The sequence below is a fragment of the Puntigrus tetrazona genome, chromosome 12, assembly GCF_018831695.1.
Source record: "Puntigrus tetrazona isolate hp1 chromosome 12, ASM1883169v1, whole genome shotgun sequence".
Taxonomy (NCBI): domain Eukaryota; kingdom Metazoa; phylum Chordata; class Actinopteri; order Cypriniformes; family Cyprinidae; genus Puntigrus; species Puntigrus tetrazona.
Genome location: NC_056710.1, coordinates 5,898,388 through 5,922,034, shown reverse-complemented (window position 1 = coordinate 5,922,034; position 23,647 = coordinate 5,898,388). Strand labels below are relative to the sequence as shown.

The following is a 23,647-nucleotide window of genomic DNA, read 5'->3' as shown; positions in this document are numbered from 1 at the left end:
TTATCCGTCTCTTAGATTTGTCATCAATTTTCCTCCTGCGGCCACGTCCAGGAGGTTGGCTACAGTCCCATGGATCTTAAACTTCTGAATAATATGTGCAACTGTAGTCACAGGAACATCTAGTTGCTTGGAGATGGTCTTATAGCCTTTACCTTTAACATGCTTGTCTATAATTTTCTTTCTGATCTCTTGAGACAACTCTTTCCTTTGCTTCCTCTGGTCCATGTCGAGTGTGGTACACACCATATCACCAAACAACACAGTGATTACCTGGAGCCATATATATAGGCCCAATGGCTGATTACAAGGTTGTAGACACCTGTGATGCTAATTAGTGGACACACCTTGAATTAACATGTCCCTTTGGTCACATTATTTTCAGTGTTTTCTAGGGGTACCATCATTTTTGTCCATGCCTGTTTCGTGAGTTTATTTTTTTAAATAATTCTGTTGAAGCATGGTTGAAAAACAATGTCTGACTTTCATTGGTTAACATTTATAGAATTTTTATTTATTATTACTTTTGTCAGATAACAGTTATTTCTGTGACCATTGTGACTTTTTCTTTCATTGACCAAAGGGTACCAACAATTTTGTCCACGTCTGTATATACACACACACACACACACACACACACATACAGTGCCTTGTGAAAGTATTCGGCCCCCTTGAACTTTGTGACCTTTTGCCACATTTCAGGCTTCAAACATAAAGGTTTTGAAACGTAATTTTTTGTGAAGAATCAACAACAAGTGGGACACAATCATGAAGTGGAACGAAATTTATTGGATATTTCAAACTTTTTTAACAAATAAAAAACAAAAAAATAGGGTGTGCAAAATTATTCAGCCCCCTTAAGTTAATACTTTGTAGCACCACCTTTTCCTGCGATTACAGCTATAAGTCGCTTGGGGTATGTCTCTATCAGTTTTGCACATTGAGAGACTGAAATTTACAGTGCATCCGGAAAGTATTCATAGCGCTTCACTTTTTCCACATTTTATGTTACAGCCAAAATTGATTATTTATTTCCTCAAAATTCTACACACAATACCACTGATCATTCTTGAGATGTTTCAGCAGCTTAATTGGAGTTCACCTGTGGTTAATTCAGTTGATTGGACATGATTTGTAAAGGCATACACCTGTCTATATAAGGTCCCAGGGTTGACAGTGCATGTCAAAGCACAAACCAAGCATGAAGACAAAGCAATTGTCTCTAGACCTCCGAGACAGGATTGTCTCGAGGCACAAGGCTGGGAAAGGTTACAGAAAAATTTCTGCTGCTCTGAAAGTTCCAATGAGCACAGTGGCCTCCATCATCCGTAAGTGGAAGATATTTGGAACCACCAGGACTCTTCCTAGAGCTGGCCGGCCATCTAAGCTGAGTGATCGAGGGAGAAGGGCCTTAGTCAGGGAGGTGATCAATAACCCAATGGTCACTCTGTCTGAGTTCCAGCGTTCTTCTGTGGAGAGAGGAGAACCTTACAGAAGGGCAACCATCTGTGCAGCAAACCACCAATCAGGCCTGTATGGTAGAGTGGCCAGACGGAAGCCACTCCTTAGTAAAGGGCACATAGCAGCCCGCCTGGAATTTGCCAAAAGGCATCTGAAGGAGTCTCAGACCATAAGAAACAAAATTCTCTGGTCTGATGAGACTAAAATTGAACTCTTTGGAGTGAATGCCAGGCGTTACATTTGGAGAAAACCAGGCACCGCTCATCACCAGGCTAATACCATCCCTACAGTGAAGCATGGTGGTGGCAGCATCATGCTGTGGGGATGTTTTTCAGCAGCAGGAACTGGAAGACTAGTCAGGATAGAGGGAAAGATGAATGCAGCAAAGTACAGAGACATCCTGAATGAAAACCTGCTTCAGAGTGCTCTTGACCTCAGACTGGGGCGACGGTTCATCTTCCAGCAGGACAATGACCCAAAGCACACATGGAGTGGCTTCACAACAACTCAGTGAATGTCCTTGAGTGGCCAAGCCAGAGCCCAGACCTAAATCCTATTGAATATCTCTGGAGAGATCTGAAAATGGCTGTACACTGTCGCTTCCCATCCAACCTGATAGAGCTTGAGAGGTACTGCAAAGAGGAATGGGCAAAAATTCCCAAAAACAGGTGTGCCAAGCTTGTGGCATCATATTCAAAAAGACTTGAGGCTGTAATTGCTGCCAAAGGTGCATCAACAAAGTATTGAGCACAGGCTGTGAATACTTATGTACATGTGATTTTTCAGTTTTTTTATTTTTAATAAATTTGCAACAATTTCAAAAAATCTTTTTTCACCTTGTCATTATGGGGTATTTTGTGTAGAATTCTGAGGAAATAAATGAATTTAATCCATTTTGGAATAAGGCTGTAACATAAAAAAATGTGGAAAAAGTGAAGCGCTATGAATACTTTCCGGATGCACTGTATATTTACATTAATGCAGTAAAACAAAGACCTAAATTCACAGCTTAAACAGGGTGTTATTTTCGTGGTAAGGTTGACTTTTGCATGAAATTGCCCAAATGCATGTGCCCACTGGGCACTGTTTTCCTGATGCAACTGGGGTGGCATTTGCACTTATGGCTTGGGCCTGCCATTGTTGTGTGTGTGTGTGTGTGTTTAAAAAGGATACTTGATACATTTTTTTAAATTAAAACATAACACAAAAAAACAAACAATCAAAAAAAAACTGGAACCATCCTGATCATGTTCACACATGAAGTTTTCAAATTCTGTGTTGTGTATCTAGTTACCAAATAGAGGAATAAAAACTTTAAATGATTGAAAATTAAACTTCAGTTATTTTTAGCAAACAAAGGAAATCACTATTCAAATTAAAACATGAAAGAAATGTTGCTTGATAATTACTTAAAAAAGTGCTTTTGTATTGTTTTAATAATTTTAGTAGTAGCAGTAATGCAAGTTTAAAGAGAACTTTACAGTTTTACGTTTCTGTGTGATGCTAGTTTTACTCTAATGCAATGGTAAAAGGCTCACGCAGTGCAGAGCAGTTCTGGAGATGCTGTTCATGTTTTTATGCCCTTTGTTAGTGAGCCGACAGATGCTGAATCACCTATTATTTTCCATGACTGGCTCTGACAAATAGCATTCGAGCTCAGGTCAAATCTATTGGAAACAATCATGACATTAAACACTTGGCTCAAACTTACATGTATTTTTGCCACATTAATTTAATCGTTATAAGTACTGCTAGTGTCTCAACTCTCAGCCAATTAAAAAAAAACATACTGCTCCTCTTTCTCCAATGCAGCATCTAGTACACAAATTAATTATTTTATATTGACATGAAAACATGTACTGGAGTGAACTATATACATACATTTTCGCTGTTTATGATTTAAAGGTACATCTGAAATATTATGCTCTGCGTTCTCTCAACGCAGCACACATTATCACATTTCAAAACAAATGTACATGTTTTCAAAGATTAAGCGAGGCTGCTCTCACCATAGATATGTTAGCTCTTGCTCTGTATAATAGCATTATATGGACACTGAAAAACATAAATATAGAAATGCATAAATGTAGAAATAAATAAATTTAAAATAATAAATGAAAAAAAATATTGCCTAATTTATTTATACATGTTTTTTCGCTGTCATTTATTTATTTGTGAATTTATTTCTGCATTTATATATTTATTCCTTTGTTTATACTTATGTCATTTTCTGTCCTCCATAGTTTGAATGCCAAATTTAAAGATTTTAACACTCATAAATATAGCCTACTTTATATTTACATGGCTTTGATAATACAGTTAATTCAAGTTAAATTAAATATGTCATGTGGTATTCAATTACATACACACAGATATACATATACATAGATAGATAGATATACATCCATCCATCCATCCATCCATCCCTCCCTCTCTCTCTCTCCCTCTCCCTCTCTCTAGAAAGAGAAATTACTGTGCAGCAAATATAAATTAATATGAAGAATATGCTTGTGTTTCACAGTCATGAAGATATAGTCTAACCCTTTCATCTGTGTAACCATTAAAACCAGACTGTAAGAGGGTCATTATAAATGCATGTGTCAGCTTTACACCATCTTCCAGATGCCACCACTTAAAATAGAAAGAAAAGAAAGCATGTTTTCAACATACAATACGGTTAATTTACAGTTATAATAATACAGTTAAAAAATGAAGACTACATCTTACATATTTGTAGGGCTGTCTTCGACAAAGGATTTTTCTGGTTGACTAGTAGTGTTTATTAAAAAAAACAACATTTAAATTATTATAATAAGCCTTTAATTGCCTATAACCTAATAAGAGATCAAGTACACACACAAAGCTTGCCACAGTGCACCGACAGAAGTAATGATTAAGAATGTGTCAGTAAAAAAACAGTAAGGAGACTGCATTAACATTGTAATATTTTGATCAACTGATGCTTTCTTTGAAGTTGGTGACTCTGACTTGTCATCTCTTCAGTAGTGATGTGCCTGTATGTATGTTTCATATGTATTTCACAATCTGAGAATATTTGTTTTCCATTTGAATTGGTGCACTCTCTACAGATACAAGTTGTTCCACACTCAAGTTTACAGTCTGAGACTGCAGAAAGCACAACTTGTTTGCTTTCATTATTTCACAAAAGCGTTATTTGTTTTTTATTGTTAGTACATACAAATAAACATAGTTTTTACATATTAGAAAGACATATTACTCTTATCTGTGTGACCAAAATGACTGTATGACCAGTATTTTAAGAGCAAGTGAGCACTCCAGGTTTACATTAGACTCCAGGTTTACATTAGACTGACCAGCCATCTAAAGTTTCTTATACTTACATATTTCAGCCATATTTGCATTTTTTTCCGTGAAGCAACTAATAAAAACTTGGCCAACCAAGACTCTTCCGGTTGATTATCAATTAGTTGGCTATTAGGAGGCATATTTCTACATATTTGGCATATCAGAACTAAGCAAACAAAATGGACAGTGGGACTGTGAAGCAGGGTCAGAACAAAAAGTCAATAGGATACGATTGGGACACTTTGTGCAAACAAGCTCCAACAAACTGAAGAGCTGTGTTGTGTGCTTTAACGAGGGTGAGGTGATTGATCCAGAATAGGGTGCAGATGTTCAAAATTAAAACTTAGGTGAGAGTGACTGCTGGGATTGAGTGGTGATTGAACCTGGTCGATCTGTAAGAGATACCCCTCCCAAGGGGCAAAAACCCCAGCGTTGTGGAGGCCTCCTTCTCCCAGAAGGCACAAGGTGGTCAGAGTGTGCAAAATGAAACTCCTGCATAAGAGTAGGGTCAAAGACCAGGCTCTAGGGGAGGCTTAAGGAGTGACATGGTAGTGTGCTGAGAGGTTGAGTGAGTAGGTGACCGAGTTGATCTGCTTCCTGATGGTGAAGGGACCAACAAATTTGGGACTTGAGTTTCCTGCAGGGCAGACGCATCCTGGTATCCCAGGTTGACAACCATTCCTTTTGTCCCTGACTAGAAGATGGAAGTTTCAGCTCTGCATAGTAGGTCAGCTGTCAACCTGAATGCCCACTGAAGCAGATGATGGGCCTTATTCCAGACCCTCTTACTCTTTTGGAACCTGTAATCCACTGTGAGGATGTTCAAAGGTTCCCCCAACCAGGGAAACAGCAGAGGCTCGTAACCAAGCACACAAAAAAGTTCTGGTGGCCATGGTTTAAAAGAAAGAGCCAAACTTCCTGAATCTTTCTCTATGTCTGCCTGTTCAACTGCAGATGGTACCCTGAGGAGAGACTGACATCTAGGAGTTAGAAGAATGCTTTCCATCTGAGAGACAAACTGTGGTCCTAAATCTGATACAATTTCCTTTGAGATCCTGAACACAAGATTAAACAGGAGCACTGCAGATTCCATGGGCATGGGAAGTCCCCTGAGAGGAATCAGACGACATGATTTCAAGAAACGATCAACAATAACAAACACATGTGTTGCCATCGGAAGGGGGCAGGTCGGTTATGATGTCAACTTCTAGATATGACAATGTGGCAATTTGGAACAGGCAGAGGCAGGAGCTTGCTAGATGGCAAAGACTCTTCAACATGGCACAAAAGGCACAGCCCCGCACAAACCATCTAACATCCCTAGACATGTTCATCTACCAGAAGCATTTCCTTAGCAGCAAGAGGATATTATTTGCCCCTGGGTGGCCAGTGCCCAAAGATGTGTGAGCTGAGTGGATGAGTGATGTCCATTGTGCCTGGGGAACCCGACCTCCTCTTTGGCTTCACCAGGATCAGCTTACAGGAAAAGAAGGCACATAGATGGAGTTTGGGTAGCACCCCCTGCTGCTGCGACAACACTGCTCAACCTCCTGTTTTGGAAGTATCAACTTCCACCATGAATGGGTTTGTCAGGATCAGGATGCACTAGAATGGGAGCAGAGGTAAAAGCATCCTTTAACACCTGAAATGCTTGGATGGCCTGGAGGTTCCAGGACAGAGACTTGGGCTTATGGCATAACATATGTGAGGCAGCTGGTGACGGTACTGTATCCCTGAATGAAACTGGAGAATCCTAGGAAGTGTTGGAGCTCCTTGACATTAGCAGGCTTGGGCCAGGAGGTAATAGCACTGAACTTCCTCTCGTCCATCTGGATACCATTGTGGTCAATGTTACATCCCAGGAACTGGACTGAAGGTTGATGGAAGATGCACTTCCCTGTCTTAAGATATACCTGGTGCTCTTGGAGACGGGTGAGGACCTCTGCAACAGGCTGGCAATGTCCGGCCTGGCACCGGAAATAAATCTGAATATTGTCAATGTACATGATCATGAACCTGTGCAGGAACTCCTGGAGCTCCTCATGTATGAAATCTTGGAAAACGTAGGGGGCGTTGACAAGCCCATATTGCGTGACCTGATATTCTTAGTGCCCAGTATGGGTCACGAAGGCGGTCTTCTACTTGACCCCCGCATTTATCAAAATAAGGTTGTAAGCACTGCAGAGATCCAAATGGTCAATACCGTGGTGCCGCAAAGCTGCACCAAAGCTGCTGGAACAAGAGGAAGGGGATACCTGAACTGTTATCTTGTAGAGGACCCAGTAGTCGATGCATTGCCAGAAAAAGCAACAGGGGACATAGAAGGTCGGATGTAACCCTGCTTGAGAGCATCTTCCACTTCCATGGCCTTTTGTTCAGGAAATCACGGGGGAATAAACCTTACCCTGGGGCACTGTCTCACCTGAAAGCAGATAAAAGGCACAATCCCATGGCTGATGGGATGTGCTGCTCTTTGGGTGCAGAAGATGCCGTTGACCGGCATAACACTTGGGTAATTTGACAGACTGCTTCTCTCTCAGACTCTACAGAAGTAGCATTGACTGGTAACTAGCTGCATATTAACAACAGATGAGCACTGGACACTCACCACAGGCCAAGGAGGACATGAGGGGCATGCCTGAATTATATGCACATCAACGCCAAAATACAGACACAACCTCTGGGTCAGCTGCCTCTGTCGCTCCGCCATCGGTAGTCTCTGAACCAGATTCAGAAGGGGGGTTTAGTGAATGGCTGGGGAAGGAGTGGTGTGGAGTGCAGCGGGGTCAGTTCTGATAAAACTCACCTACCTGTGACTTTCAAATGATCCTGAAGACGCTAATTAGCATGCTCAGGTGTGTTTAATTAGGGTTAGAGCTAAAGTCTGTTGAAAGTGGATCTCAAAGTCCAGATTTGAGTATCCATGACATAGGCTACCTTAGCTCTTTCCATAACATAGAGATGCGACCCGCCAGGCCAGAGAAGGGCGCTGGATGGGCCATGCGACTGGCTATGACAGGACGTGAGGAAGACGGAACCAGTGAAGCAGGTTGCCTTATGACAACTTAGAAGTCAGGAGTTAGAATCAAACAAAGTATTTATTCATAACAAAGTAGGATGAGGCAATAGGAACAGTCTTTCAATCAAACAAAAACAGGAACATGGAAACACAGGACCACTGGAGAACTGGAGAACCAGAGAAAAAGCATATGCCACAGTGAGCACACTAGCAGGCACAGAAAACAGGAGTTATAGCAAAAGTCAACAAAGTTCAAGCCTTGAATAATATGATCGGGCAACGTGTCTGCTTTGTGCAAACAAGCTGCGAGAAACTGAATAGCTGTGGTGTGTGCTTTATGCTGGGTGAAGTTATTGATCCAGAATGGGGTGCAGGTGCTTGAAATTAAAACTCAGGTTACTCAACTCAACTCACTGTAGACAGTGGGACTAGGGAGCAGGGTCAGACCAAAAAAAAACATTAAAATTAAAAAATAGTGTTTGCTAGCCTAGTTAACTGTGTGGTTAAGCAATATCACAGAAAAAAACTAAACTTTTTTTTCATTCAATTAAAGGCCAATAGTGCTTATTTTGGGCAACCTTGCACTAATGGTTATAGAGTAAGACTTGTAACCCAAAAGGTATCTGCACAAATTATAGGTGGGGGTAGTAAATGTGCTCTCTTCTACTTTCAATACCATGACTTCAATACCATAAATGCAGGGCACAAAACTGGTACAATACAATATCGGTGGTAGGTTTCTAAATAAATTCACATTTTGAAGAAATCTGAGATAGAGTGAATGATTCAAAGACCAATCACTCAACTGCTTTTTTTTTCTCAGTGACCTACTGGCTGTTCTAGTTTCATATTTAAAAACATAATTACCTTTTTTCCCCCCATTCTATATTCAAAATATTTGACAATCTCAAACCCTTATTTATGCAATTGTAATTAATGTGCTCATGACTTCTGAGCTACATTAAACAGTCTATGTAAAAACAGCTGTCCTTTTTATGCAGCTTCTAATGTGAAAAAAAGTGAAATAGGAATAAAATGACAAATGTTGGTGTGACTAAACATGTATAAAGTTTTCAGTGACAAGAAATAAAATTAGCACAAATAAATAAAAACGTTCCAGAAATGTTTTGTACAGTATTTGTACAAAATGATGCACATTATTTGTTGTTTGTCATATATAAGAGACGTGTTAGGAGAGAATGCCGTCTTTTCCACTGGCTAAAATCACAAATATATTTCATACACCTGGGGAACTCATTTAAATCAAGATTTTGATATTTTAAATGTTAATTATATAACCAGAACATGTGTGTTTGTGTCAAAACATATGTCATCAAGGTCATACCTTGCGGGTGGGATATATTTCCGAGCCACTCCATCCTGTTTGCTCTCCAAAAATGTTTCCTAAAACAAACACACAGACTTTAAAAAAAAAAAAAAAAAAAGAATTTAAAATTACAGATTCTAAATTCACAAATGACAAATATTTTTTGTAATATTCATCACAAAAATAAAGGTAAAATGCCTTTCGGTGGTAGTCACTCCCTATCTTGGGAGTTTAAAATGGTTGAAAAAAGATTTTTGCTTGGTTCCTCTGGAGGATTGCTAGGCAGTTGATGATATAATTTGAACGGTTGCTAGGATATTATGAGTGGTTTCAGGCTGTTGCTTGAGTATTCAAAGTTTTTTTTGTATTCTTTGATGAATAACATTTTAAACAGAACAGGCATTTATTTAGAATAGAAACTTTTCTAATTCTTCAAGCAGTGAGGATGATTTTGTTGAAATTCAAATTCCAGGGTTTCTGCAGGGTTATCCTGAGCAATGCAGTTTACTTCAGGATGTTAGTGGCTCAGTTTTCTACTCTGCACTGCTCTGCTAGTGTTTTGCTTAATACTTTGTTATTAGATCTGTTCTAAAAACTACAGTCATGGTCAAAATTATTGGCACCCTTGGTAAAAGTAACTTGAGGCTTTCAAAATAAATCAGCATTGTTAATCCTTTTGAGGTTTTACACACATACATACATATATACATACACACATACACACACATACATACATATATATATATATATATATATATATATATATATATATATATATATATATATATATATATATATATATATATATATATATATATATATATATATATATATATATTTATATATATATATATATATATATATATATATATATATATATATATATATATATATGTTTTATACTCACTGTACTTATAGAATGATTCTGACTTACCACAGTAGTTTGATGAACAAGTGGAAAATTATAAGCATGTGTACGATGTGATTTAGTGTGTATTCACACCTGTCTTGTTTGAATTGATTGAAACAAACTCAAGGTTTAATACCGCAAACGCACACTTTTTAGTTAATAGGCTCCCATAATTGAAGATGCCTTATGGGAAAGTTTGTGTTCACTACATTTGATAGGCAAAAAGAGACACATGTGAAAGCCTGCAATCGCTTTCCCATAAGTGCTGTTTTGTTACGTTTCACTTCCATTCTTTTATCTTGTCTTTAATTGGAGCATGCTCTCTCCACTGGATTCATATTGTGCTAGTTGGCGATACCAGAAAATCAGTAAAATAATAATCAATCAATCAATCAATCACTTTTATTTATATAGCGCCTTAAGCAATACAGATTGTGTCAAAGCACTAAACAGTATAAATAGAGGAATACAATGATAGGGATGTTATAATGACGAGATTGAAAAATTTGTTATTAAATGCAGAGACAGTCTCTGGAATCAAATCGACAATAATCACTAGAAATTAAGTGTCCCTGCTTAACAACTGCACTACAAAAACTCTCCATGATTAGACTATTCTGGAGCTTTCTGTTAAATAAATAAATCAGTAAATGAATAAATAATTTTGTTAACCCCCTAAAAACCCCACATATAATAACCTACAACTGTCTAACACTTGATGGCTGCTCTGACAATTCTTCTTTGTCAGTAAGGAACTAGGTGTGCTGTTTGACAGCATGGCATTAGGGGAAAAAAATGCATTTTTCCATCGTAAAAACATAAACTGACCTATGCTCAAGTGCAGAAATGCTAAGGATTTCACACTTGATCAACAAACTACAGTTGGTTCAAAGTGCAAAGAGTATGAAGCTAGTGTTCTTATTAGAAACAGGAAGTACACACTGCTAGTTTAAATCTTGACACATCTCTTTAACCTGACTTACACATAACACAGTAATACACGACAATTAGGTAAATATGTTAAAGAATTGTTAGGCTGCATTAATCAGATCAACTGGAACTGGCAAAACTCCCCATAACACACAATGTACTCATTACATTGTAAAAAGGATCCATATCTGCTGCAGGATCCATCTCTGCTCTTCAGGACTGTGCAGGATCCATCTCTGCTCTTCAGGACTGTTTTGAGTGTACTGACTAGGAAAGGGGAGGCTGCAACCAACGGTGATTCCATTGACTTGGAGGAGTACACATCATCAGTGACTGGCTACATCGTGAAGTGCATTGATGATGTGACTATCTCCAAGACCATCACCACACATTCTAACCAGAAGCCGTGGATGAACGCTAACGTATGTGCTCTCCTGAAGGAGCGAGACTTCACCTTGTCACCTTCACCTGTCTGTGATGGTGTAAGGGTCCCCCTTTTCCTGCAGAACGGAATCCAGAAGCCCTGGTCGAAGGTCAATGCGTGTTCGATCTTTTCTTTGCGTCTCGTTGAAAATCACTAATATTTATTAATTTTTTGGGGTTTCCAATTATAGTACTGACCTTATACATAAATTTATCTGACTCCAATCCTTCGTGATTTTAGTTATATTTACTTAAATGTAACTGCTGATCCCTCTAGTTGTGATTAAATTTGGATTATTAATTAACTATAATATTTCCTAGTTTTGACTTACCGTTCGTTAGGAGTCTGGGTCGCTTAGAGACCTTGTTTGGCCAGAACAGACTCACGACACATCTGGGCTAGTCCAGGTCTTAGTCAGAGGCTACGACGTAGATCGCTTACCTTAATGCAGCCATCTCCTCGATAGACTCAAAAAGAGTAATTTTTTATGTGTTCCCTAAGTAATAGCATGCTAAGCCAGTTTAGTGGCCAGAAGTCAAGATCTCAAGACGGCTCCATCCATCGATCGTTGATCTGACTCACCCTAGCACGCCAACAATGTGGAAAACCTCAGAAGTCACTAACCTAATAGAAAAGTTATTTCAGACAATATTATAAGTTAACCAAGATTAACATTTATTTTGCCAGGCAAGAACAGTTTCCAAATTGGTATAATTGATAAACATTTGCACAACTGATCAGCAGTACAAAAACACCACAAAACAAAATAAAACAAACTTAAAAGTTCAGTATACCTGGTCTTTAAAAAGTACATAGTGTAGTGTATGAGGACATACACCACACTACGGGCTGATCTGGCTACAGAATCGCGCCTTGTTGTGTTTTGTCACTTTCCTTATATACTCAGACCAGACAAAGAGATACCAAATGTAGTTATAAAAACCTTTAGGTTCCCGTGCTCCAGTGTCACACCTGGCTGGAACATGTTCAGAGACCCAAAAGGAGGACACACCTCCTTCTCAGCAGAACACAGTTCTACCAAGTTCTTAATCTTTTCCATAATATAAGTGATTACTGTGAAATTGAGACCAATTTACCAATCACACTGAGACCTTTCAAATGAGACCAAACATGAAAGTGAAGACAACAGGTTGGGGTGGGGTATTTACTCTCTTTTTGAAGTCCTTTTGTTCCTTTGGATATCCCTTCTCAGATCAGTATACAGGTTTTGATTCACCTCCTTACAATGGTGACGCCTCCCTACCAGATGTGCTGAATGACTTCTACACACGTTTTGAGACACAGAATAAAACAAAGGTGAGGAAGTCCACCCCTCATACCAACGACCCAGTACTCTGCTTCACCATAGCTGACGTGAGGAAAACACTTTATAGAGTTAACCCACGGAAGTCTGCTGGACCTGACATCATTCCTGGCAGAGTACTAAAGGAGTGTGCAGAGCAGCTAGCTGATGTCTTCACTGATATCTTCAACATCTCTCTAAGCAGCTCTGTCATTCCGACGTGACTTAAAACAACAACGATTGTCCCGGTGCCAAAGAAGTCTGTGGTTTTGTGCCTCAATGACTATCGTCCCATCGCACTCACACCAATTGTGATGAAATGCTTCAAGAGGCTTGTCATGAGGCACATCAAGTCACAGCTACCACCTTCACTTGACCCATTACAGTTTGCGTATCGTCCAAACCGCTCTACAGACGATGCTATCGCCACAACCCTCCATCTTGCCCTCTCACATCTGGACTCAAAAGGAAACTACGTCCAAATGCTGTTCATTGACTTCAGCTCAGCGATCAACACTGGAGCTCCTCAGGCCTGTGTGCTCAGTCCACTGCTGTTCACTTTGCTGACTCACGACTGTGCAGCGATGCACAGCTCCAATCATATAATCAATCATATAACGACCGTGGTGGGTCTCATCAGCAAGAACGATGAGTCAGCATACAGAGATGAGGTGCAGCAACTCACAACTTGGTGTAGAGCCAACAATCTATCTTTGAATGCTGAGAAGACAAAGAAGATGATTGTTGACTTCAAGCGAGCACAGAGTGACCATTCTCCATTGTCCATCGATCCAACGTGAAGACCGTTAAGAGCACCAAATTCCTTGGTGTTCATCTGGCGGATAACTTCACCTGGTCACTCAACACCAGCTCCATCACCAAGAAAGCCCAGCAGCACCTCTACTTCTTGAGAAGGCTGAGGAAAGCTCATCTTCCTCCACCCATCCTGACTGTGTTCTATAGGGGAACCATTGAGAGCGTCCTGTGCAGCTGCATCACTGTCTGGTTTGGGAATTGCACCATATTGGATCACAAGACCCTCCAGAGGATAGTGTGGACAGCTGAAAAGATCATTGGCGTCTCTCTGCCCTCTATCACGGACATTTCCACCACGCGCTGCATCCGCAAAGCCCACAATATAGCACAGGACCCCACACATCCCTCACACACATTATTCACCCTCCTCCCATCTGGAAATAGGTACTGGAGCATTCAGGCCCTCACAACCAGACTGCTGAACAATTTCTTTCCACAAGGCATCAGACTTTTGCACTGATTATGTCTTTGCCTTGCATTGATTTTGTCTTTGCACTGTTTGCATGTTTGCACACTTTAATATTTCAGATCAACATCATCAAACAGATCGTCAAACACATCTAAATAATTTTTAAATGAAGGTTTTTCTTAGGAAAAGAAAACAACAAAATCTAAACCCACATGGCTCTGTGTGAAAAAAGAATAAGATAAGGTCAGTATTCATGACTCCACCATAAGAACCACCAAAATGAAAACTGCTGCTGAGCAAAAAGAACATGAAGGCTTTTGCCAGAAAACATCTTGATCAAGTTGAACTTTTTGGAAGGTGTGTGTCCCATTACATCTGGTGTAAAAGTAACACAACATTTCAGAAAACAATAAAGTAAAACAGTAAAATGGTGGTAGTAGTGTAATGGTCTGGGGCTGTTTTGCTGCTTCAGGACCTGTAAGACTTAAATGGAACCATGGAATTTGCTGTCTACTAAAAACACTTGAAGGAGACAATGTCAAGTTACCTACTTCTGATTGGCTGAAGAAATACAAAATGAAGACTTTGGAGTGGCCTAGTCCAATGTCCTGACCTGACCTGACAGATGCAGTGGCACAACCTTAAAAAGGCAGTTCATGCTTGAAAACCCTCCAGTGTGGCTGAATTACAACAATTCTGCAAAGAGGATTGCAGACTGTTTCAGTGACAGCAGAGACAGCAGGAACCTGTGGCGAGGAATCCAAACCATCACGGACTACAAGCCCTCTCCACGGACCTGTGATAGCTCCACCTCTCTGCTGAACCATCTGAACAACTTCTTCGCCCGCTTTGAGGCAGACAACAACACTCCAGCACAGAAGCTACCACCTTCTCTTGGTGACCAGGTGTTGATACTGTCCCCTGATAGTGTGAGGCGCTGTCTCAGAGGGACAAATGCTCGCAAAGCCCCAGGCCCGGATAACATCCCTGGTCGTGTTCTGAGAGACTGTGCTGCTGAGCTCACAGATGTCCTCACGGACATCTTCAACATCTCACTGAGCCAGGCTGTTGTCCCCATGTGCCCTAAATCCACCACAATCATCCCGGTACCGAAAAAGTCATCTCCCTCCTGTTACAATGACTTCCGCCCGGTCGCACTCACTCCCATCCTCATGAAGTGCTTTGAGCGGCTAGTCATGCACCACATCAAGTCTGTCCTCCCCCCTGCCCTGGACCCCTACCAGTTTGCATATCGGTCTAACCGATCAACAGAAGATGCCGTCTCCACTGCCCTCCACTCAGCACTCACCCACCTGGAAACCAAAGACTCACATGTCAGAATGCTGTTCATCGACTTCAGTTCAGCATTCAACACCATAATCCCGCAGCAACTCATCCATAAACTGGGCCAGCTGGGGCTCAACTCCTCCCTGTGCAACTGGCTGCTGGACTTCCTGACAGGGAGACCTCAGGCAGTTCGGGCTGGCAGCAACTCCTCCAGCTCCATCATCATGAACACGGGGGCCCCCCAAGGATGTGTGCTGAGCCCCCTCTTTTCACTCTGCTGACCCATGACTGTACTCCATCATCCAGCTCTAACCTCTTCATCAAGTTTGCGGATGACACGACTGTGGTGGGTCTTATCAACAACAACAATGAGACACCCTACAGGAGTGAAGTGAGCAGGCTGGCCATGTGGTGCAAAGATAACAATCTCCACCTGAATGTGGAGAAGACAAAGGAGATTGTTGTGGACTTCAGGAGAGCGCACACCCAGCATGCTCCGCTGATCATCGACGGTGCTGTAGTGGAGAGGGTGAACAGCACCAAGTTCCTGGGTGTGCACATATCTGAAGACCTGTCATGGAGTCACAACACCGCATAACTGGCCAAAAAAGCCCATCAGCGCCTGTACTTTCTCCGTAAACTGAAAAGAGCAAAAGCCCCACCCCCCATCATGCAGAACTTCTACAGAGGCACCATCGAGAGCATCCTGTCCAGCTGCATCACGGTGTGTGAATGGAGCCTGCACCGTGTCCTGCCGTAACACACTGCAGCGCATCGTGAGAGCTGCTGAGAAAATCATTGGTGTCTTTCTCCCCCCTCTCTTGGACATTTTCAACGTTCGTCTCACGCGAAAAGCCACCAGGATAGCAGGAGACCCCACCCACCCATCCCACTGCCTCTTCAACCTGCTGCCGTCGGGGAAGAGACTGCGGAGTCTCCGAGCCAGAACCAGCAGGCTCAGGGACAGTTTCATCCACCAGGCGGTCAGGAGACTCAACTCCCTACCTACTCTCCCTTCACTCACCTCTACCTCTGGCCCCTGCCTCAGGCCTCAGACCTCAGACTGTGATCCCGCCCCCCACATAAACTCATAATCTCAGGGTCTACACTTTTGCACCTCAACGCACTACCTCACTTTAACTTAATTTAATTTTCCAACAAGTGCCTTGTCTGTATGTTTAATGTCTGTATGTTTAATGTTGCACTATTTATATTTTAGATATTTTAGATATTTTACCATTATTTTATTATACTTTAGTTTTTTTATTCTTTTATCTTTATTCTTTTATTCTGCATGATTGCAAGGTCAGAAGGGAAGGAATTTCATCTGTGCTGTATGTTGTACATAGAGCATATTTGACAATAAAGTTGACTTGACTTGACTTGAAAGATGAGTGGGCCAAAATTCCTCCACAATGTTGTAACAGACAAACGCTTGATTGCAGTTGTTGCTGGTGGCACATGAGTTTGGATTTTCTTTTTCCCTTCATAATATAAACCTTCATTTAAAAAATGCATGTTTTGTTTACTTGTGCTATCTTTAATTAATATTTAAATTTGTTTGATGATCTGAAACATTAAAATGTGACAAACACAAAAAAATAAAAAAATCTGCGAGGGGCCAACACTTTTTTCACACCACTGTAATACTATTATTGTTAGAAATTGCAACAACAGAAAAATTGAAAATGAAATAATAGAAAATGTATAATAATAAAGTTATACATTTAAAATATTACTTCTCTTTCTTTTCCCTCAGAAGTGTTCACAGATCATCCACTGAACCTCTGTTAATATCAATGGACTCATCAATTTTATTTCGGAATTGACTGCACAAGTTTTCATTTAGGGTTAATTAATGGAAAATTACAGACTGATCTCAAATCTCCCTTTTCTGTCAAAGATAATAAAAAAGGTAGTATCCTCACAACTATATTACTTCATAGGAAAAAAAAGGTATTTTTGTGAGTTTTCCAATCAGATTGCTCATTAGAGCTGCAAATGACCTGCTTCTATCATCTGATCATAGTTGTATATCTTTATTAGAGCTATTGGATCTCAGCACTAAGTTTGACACTGCGTTCAAAGTGCTGGCTTTTGTTTGTAGCTTCATTCTTGAATTTATCACTCTCTGTTTTTAGCGATCAAATATAACTTAATTATCTACATACCACTGATACTATCTATCAAACTTGACTTGAACAAATTTGACTGTTGTTCTTCGCTCACTTTAAACTAAACCCGTGCAGTGCGTTAGCACTATCACCTTAACACTATCACTATCGTTCACACCCGAGTTTACGCACCAATTACTGTCTTCTTTTCCGCTCCATTTAATATCTCCCTCACACTCGTTCGCTCCATTTTTACAAGCTCATCGAATTTTCCATTACTTACAGTGAGTAAATGGCTTCTCCTTGCATTGTCACTTGTACCCCTTGCCACATGTATAGTTTATCTCTCTCTGTCAGCGATCAGGGATTCACATGTGATAAATGAAGGGAAATAGCTAGGCTGACAGAGAAGGTTTTAGAATTAATTTGGCAGATCCTTTCCCTATCTAGCACCTACACTCTGGAACAATCTCCCTAACTCTGTTCGGGAAGCAGACACACTCTGCAAGTTTAAATCTAGATTAAAGACACATCTTTTTAACCTAGCCTACACATAACACACCAACACACTTTTATTATTGAAATCCATTAAAAGATTTTTAGGTTGCATTAATTAGATCAGCTGGAACCGGGAACACTACTCCTAAAACATGATGTACTTGTGACATCATAAAAAGAATGGCATCTACGCTAATATTAGTCTTGTTTTTATCCAGACTAGATGGTGGATCAGCACCCAGAGATTATGTTCATCAGAGACCAGAACACCTAGATGCGCTCTGTGGACAAATCACCAGATCCTGATGCACACACACTGCATGCACACAAGTCATTTACACTATCTGACACAGCTGTGTTTAAAATTGAACTGGAAGTTAAGTGCTGGGCGTCCGGTCAGAGGAGAACTGGCCCAACTGAGTCTGGTTTCTCCTATGTTTTTTTTTTTTTTTTATGGATGGGGTTTTGGCTCCATGCCGCTGTTGCCTCTGGCTTTCTTTGTTGGGGACACTTAATTTCTAGTGATTATTGTTAAATGGATTACAGAGGCCATCTCCGCATTTAATAACAAATTGTTCAATCTGGTCACTACACATCCCTATCACTGTATTCTTCTGTTTTATATTGTTCAGTGATTTGATACAATCTGTGTTGTTTAAAGCGCTATATAAATAAAAATTATTGATTGATTGATTGATTGATTAACAATATTGACCACAACATTTTATTGAATAGACTAGAAATCTATGTTGGCATTAGTGGATGGGCCTTAGCGTGGTTCAAATCGTATTTATCTGACTGCCTATGATATTTTATATGATACCTCCTCATATACTTGATATAAATTGGAGTACCTCAAGGTTCAGTACAAGGACAGATGATACTTGGCTCTATATTTCTTCCTGGCCCAATGATGCACAACAAATTGAGAAACTAACAGATTGCACACTTGATACAAAAAAATGTCTCTGTTACGTATGTAACCCTAGTCCCCTTTCAGTCGGTCAGTAGACCAATCTACATCGAGTGTATCTAAACGAGCCAACCAACGTTCCCCCTCGATGCCCCATCGCCTGCACGTCGGTGGTTCCGCTTGAGCCGCTAGTTCGGTCTCTGGATGCCTGGTTGAATCTTGGGGTTTTGGGTCAACCAGGAGAAGAGCAAACTCTGTCACAGAGGATCTCTTTTCTTGGGATGGAGATGGATTCGATCGAACAGACTCAGTGTTGAACTTCTTGAATATGTTTAAGGGCAGGACGGTGGTCCCACTGAAATATTTTCAGAGGCTCCTGGTAGAGACCTGCAATCCCGCGGGAGTACCGCGGGTCTCGCGGGACCCGACGCAACCCAGTGCGGCGCGGGACGAAATTTGATATGTGAACGCGGGTGCGGGCGGTAAGGTCCTGGTGTGTGCGGGTTGCGGGAGAATAAAATTATTTGCGGGACTCCCGCAAAATGGAAATATTTTAAAATTAAATTGTTAAAAAGAAATAAAATATTATTTATCTGCTGCACAAAAGCAACAAGAACAACTCAAAATAACGTAAATTCTCACGTGGTTCTTGCGAGGAACAAAGACCATAGACCCACACCGAGGCAAAATGTCTGAAGAGCATGACACAGGTGGAGCGCTTAGTGCTACAGATATTAGTTCATTATTAAAGAAAGGAACATACAGAACTACAAAGCCAAACAAAGGGAAATCCGATATTTGTAAATGTTTTTCTATAGTATGTGACGGTATGGAAAGCACCTTTCCTTTGCGAGCTGCGACAAATGCAGCTAAATACTTGCATACAGCAGCCACAAGTCTGGAACTTCAGTTCTGAAGCGTCATTTGTGCAGTTTTAATGTTTACATGCGGGCGGGAGCGGGACAAAACTTGAATATTGCGGGCGGGAGCGGGAAAAAAAAATCTATATTGTTGCAGGAGCGGGACTGAAAAATCTGTCCCGCGCAGGTCTCTAGCTCCTGGGGCATATGGCAGCCGCGGCCGCAGTGACGCCACTGGGACTACTCCATATGAGACTGCTTCAACATTGGCTACACGATCGAGTCCCTAGGTGGGCGTGGCAACGTGGCACTCACCGGGTTCAAATAACACCGGCCTGCTGCCAAACCTTCACCTCGTGGTCAGACCTCTTGTTCCTTCAGGCCGGAGCGCCCCTGGAGCAGGTCTCCAGGTAAGCTGTGGTTTTCACGGATGCCTCCACCACTGGCTGGGGGGCCACGTACAACGGGCATGCAGTGTCAGGGGTTTGGACGGGCCCTCAACTGCAATGGCACATCAACGGTCTAGAGTTGCTGGCAGTACATCTCACCCTAGGCCGTCTCAAGAACTGCCTTTGAGGCCAGCATGTACTAGTACGCACGGACAACATACCGACCATTGTGTACATCAACTGACAAGGTGGTCTACATTCCCGTCGTATGTCGCAACTAGCCTGCCACCTCCTCCTATGAAGTCGGAAGTTTCTGAGGTCACTTCAAGCCATTCACATTCCAGGAGTGTGCAACCAGGCAGCCCACAGACACTGTGCAAGATCAGAGAGAACAAAGAGCAAGTCCTGCTTGTAGCACCCTACTGGACCACAAAGACTTGTTTCCCAGAACTTGTGATCTTCTGACTCAGAGAAGGGGCACCCTTTGGCACCCGCGTCCAGACCTCTGGAAACTCCATGTCTGGTCCCTAGACGGGACGCAGAGGCTCTAGGTGACCTACCTCAATGGGTAGGTGACACCATTGCTTCGGCTAGAGCGCCATCAACAAGACAGGCCTATGCCTCATCGGGGGGAGCTCGAAAGGATACAAACTGGTACCCCACTTTGAGAAGGTCCAGGCTGTTCCCTTGGCAGCTCCACTGGCTGCGGCACGCCGGTGGAAGGAATAGCCCTTGGTGGAAAGTTCCTCACTGTCACCATAAGAGGCAGTGCTCACCCTGCCGCTCCCAGCAGGAGGAGCCCTAGTCCTCGGTAGAGGAACAGGTACTCCGCCCCTTTGCAGGAAGCGAAATCTGGTCCACAAATCTGCGATGGTCATATTGCCACACTGGGAACATGATTCATCCACAAAGGCCACCTCAGCGTGCTTAAGGCCCAGGCACGTAAGGCAACGATTGTGACCATCACCCGGCACCAGGTAACATCCGCATCCAGAAACGCACAGTGGAAGGGCATCTTGTAGATGTGTTGTTAAAAAGACATTCCACCCGTGAGCTAGCTCTTTTAACTCTGGTAGTGCTGAGGTAATAAGGAAATGGCTTCGAAGCGAAAAGCTGAATATGCGCTACTCCCACTGCTTATTTATACACGCCCCGTAATCAGCGGCAGCGGGATGCGATTAGAGCATGGACTAGTCACATTTTAGTCCTGCACATCCACTGCATTCTCAAAACTCTGGCCTTTTAATAATACCTAGAATATCAAAATTACAGGCAGCAGATCCTTTTCCAGTTTAGCATCCAAACACTGAAACAATCTCCCTAACACTGTTTGGGAAGCAGACACACTCTTATCAGTTTAAATCTAGATTAAAGACACATCTCTTTAACTTAGTTTACACGTAACACACTAATATGCATCTATTACTCAAAGCTGTCAAAGGACTGTTAGGGTGCATTAATTAGATCAGCCAGAATGGGAACATTCCCCATAACACACAATGTACTCACTGCATTTTAAAAGAATTTTATATACGCTAATTTTAGACTGTTTGTTTCTTATTCTGTTTCTCAGTTCGTAGAGATGACGAACGTTTATCGGAGACCAGAACATCTAGATGAGCCCCATGGACAGATCACCAGAACCAGACACACACACACACACACACACACTATAAGTCCTTTGCACAATCTGACATAGCATAAATACAAGTTATTAAAGGATTGAGTGTAATAATAAGTATTGTTAACTAGTATCTCACTCATCTTTGGATAGTAAAACCAAGGGTGTCTTAATATTGGTGCAGAGGACTGTAAATGGATATCATGTCACATTCAGGATGTTCTACTCCTGTCCTAAGTAGGTATCAGTGGTTATTACTAAAGCAATCGCTGCAACCACATCCCTTCTTGTTTGTATACAAAAATACATGTACACACAAGAGTTAACAAGATCACAAATAGTACATTGCTGGTGTGATATACTCACTTCAGGAAAACGGCTGCCCTCACTGCTTTCTGAATGTTTATTGGCTGCCACTGTCAACAATGGAGCTGCACAAAAAAAGACAACTCAAACTTAGTCTACTTAGCTTCAGTTCTTTTTGTCTGTGGAAAAACACCAGTTTAAAGTGGTCATACCTGTGAGCTCGTGGATAGTCAGTCTGTCTAAAACGTTGAAAGATGTGTCGAGCTTCAGTGGCTGACTGCAGCGCTGGCACACAAAACTCACCTGCATAGTGTTGCTAGAAAACTTTAAACCCTCCATTTTCTGTAGGGAACATAAAAAAAACACACCATTAACAGGAACTTTACTCAAAAGCCTTTCTAGTTCCAAGATGGTGCTGCTCCTCTTCAGTTCACCAGGGTTCAGGTTAAGAAACCAAAATGGCCATAGTAGAAGCTTGTGCCCAGAGACACATTTTTTGTGTTATTAAGGTTTGTTTTTGGATTATTGTGAATTAGAAAGATCCAAACATGTCTCATTTTAAGATTTAAGATAACACAGTCAGTCACTTTTAGATTTAAATTCAAATATGCCATGTATCTAAACAGATCTCAAGAACATCCAGCAAAAATATAGGCCAACAACATTAAAAATAAAGCAGTATATTATATTGTACACATGGGGTACTTATTATCCTCTTCCAGGCAGTTTTGTAACATTTTCTGTTGACTGGAAATTCAATAAAATGTTTCACTACTCTAGGTATTTTCTTTTCTTTAGTAGGACTTTTACTTTGGCTGCACAAAAGAAATCTAGTTTGAGCAACTAAGGGAGCTCAAGTGTAGATTAAGCACTTATTGTAACTCTTCTCACTACAATTAAGATATAAAATATAAGATCATCCATACTCACACTTGCCATAGTCTGTCGCACAGACATGCACTTAGTCAGCCTTAAGTTCTGTCATACAAGCACGCTAAAACAATTTTAGTCTTTCTCACAGACGCTTCTAGTTCGACTCAAGAGAGATTCTATACTAATTTGTTTCACAGACACTAGGTAAACAGTTTTAGTTCGTCCCAAGCACTGTAGGACAAGCATTGGTTTGTTTTTGGAAACATACTGTTGCAGTTGTTTGGTTACCATCAATATGCTTAAATACTCTGTGGTGTTATGGAAAACATAACTGCTTAAACCAGGGATGCTTAAGCCAATTTTAAATTAAAAAAAAAATTATTTAAAAGAAATTTGATAAGCAAGTCACATAAAGACTGCTTTCAGTTTATGATGTTAATACTTTTTTCCAACCAAGTGAGTTTTTTAGCTGCTAGCTGCTCCCTGTATTAATTTGAGCACTGCATATTTTAAAAGCAGGCGCTGCACTACTTTGTGTACTGCGGTTACTGGGGAAACCACTATATTCTGCCATTATGAAACTGAATGGCAGAGAACACATGCATTTTCAAGTCCATCTGCTTATTTTTGCTACATATTTTTATGTCAACCAGTGGATCGACAAAAAGATCATGTATTTTAAAAATCTAAATCAAGACACTAAGATAAATGTATATGCCATTGAATATAATAATTTCTTGATAATAATTACATAAAAAAATAGCTCATAATAAAATATGAATTGATACTTTTGACAATTTTCTTAAAAATTGTTTAAAGGCTGAAATGTGAACTTCAGATCTTAAAAACCTTAAATTTGATAT

The 23,647-nt window shown here is 40.9% G+C and overlaps 1 protein-coding gene across 5 annotated transcripts in view; it reads right to left on the bottom strand.

Annotated features, from left to right (window-relative positions):
* The window catches only part of becn1 (beclin 1, autophagy related), a 66,535-nt gene that overhangs the window by 31,452 nt on the left and 11,436 nt on the right, over positions 1-23,647 (bottom strand). For 4 of the 5 annotated variants that reach the window (XR_006252205.1, XR_006252206.1, XM_043253407.1 and 1 more), the window contains exons 2-4: positions 22,124-22,253; positions 21,972-22,036; positions 9,150-9,208 (exon numbers count right to left, since the gene is read on the bottom strand). Coding sequence is in view for 2 of the 5 variants with exons in the window: in XM_043253407.1 (XP_043109342.1) it covers positions 9,150-9,208; positions 21,972-22,036; positions 22,124-22,250 (251 nt within the window). In the remaining 3 variants the exon portion in view is untranslated. Of the gene's footprint in view, positions 1-9,149; positions 9,227-21,971; positions 22,037-22,123; positions 22,254-23,647 lie in introns of those variants that run through there. The other variant, XM_043253410.1, reaches the window with a different exon arrangement.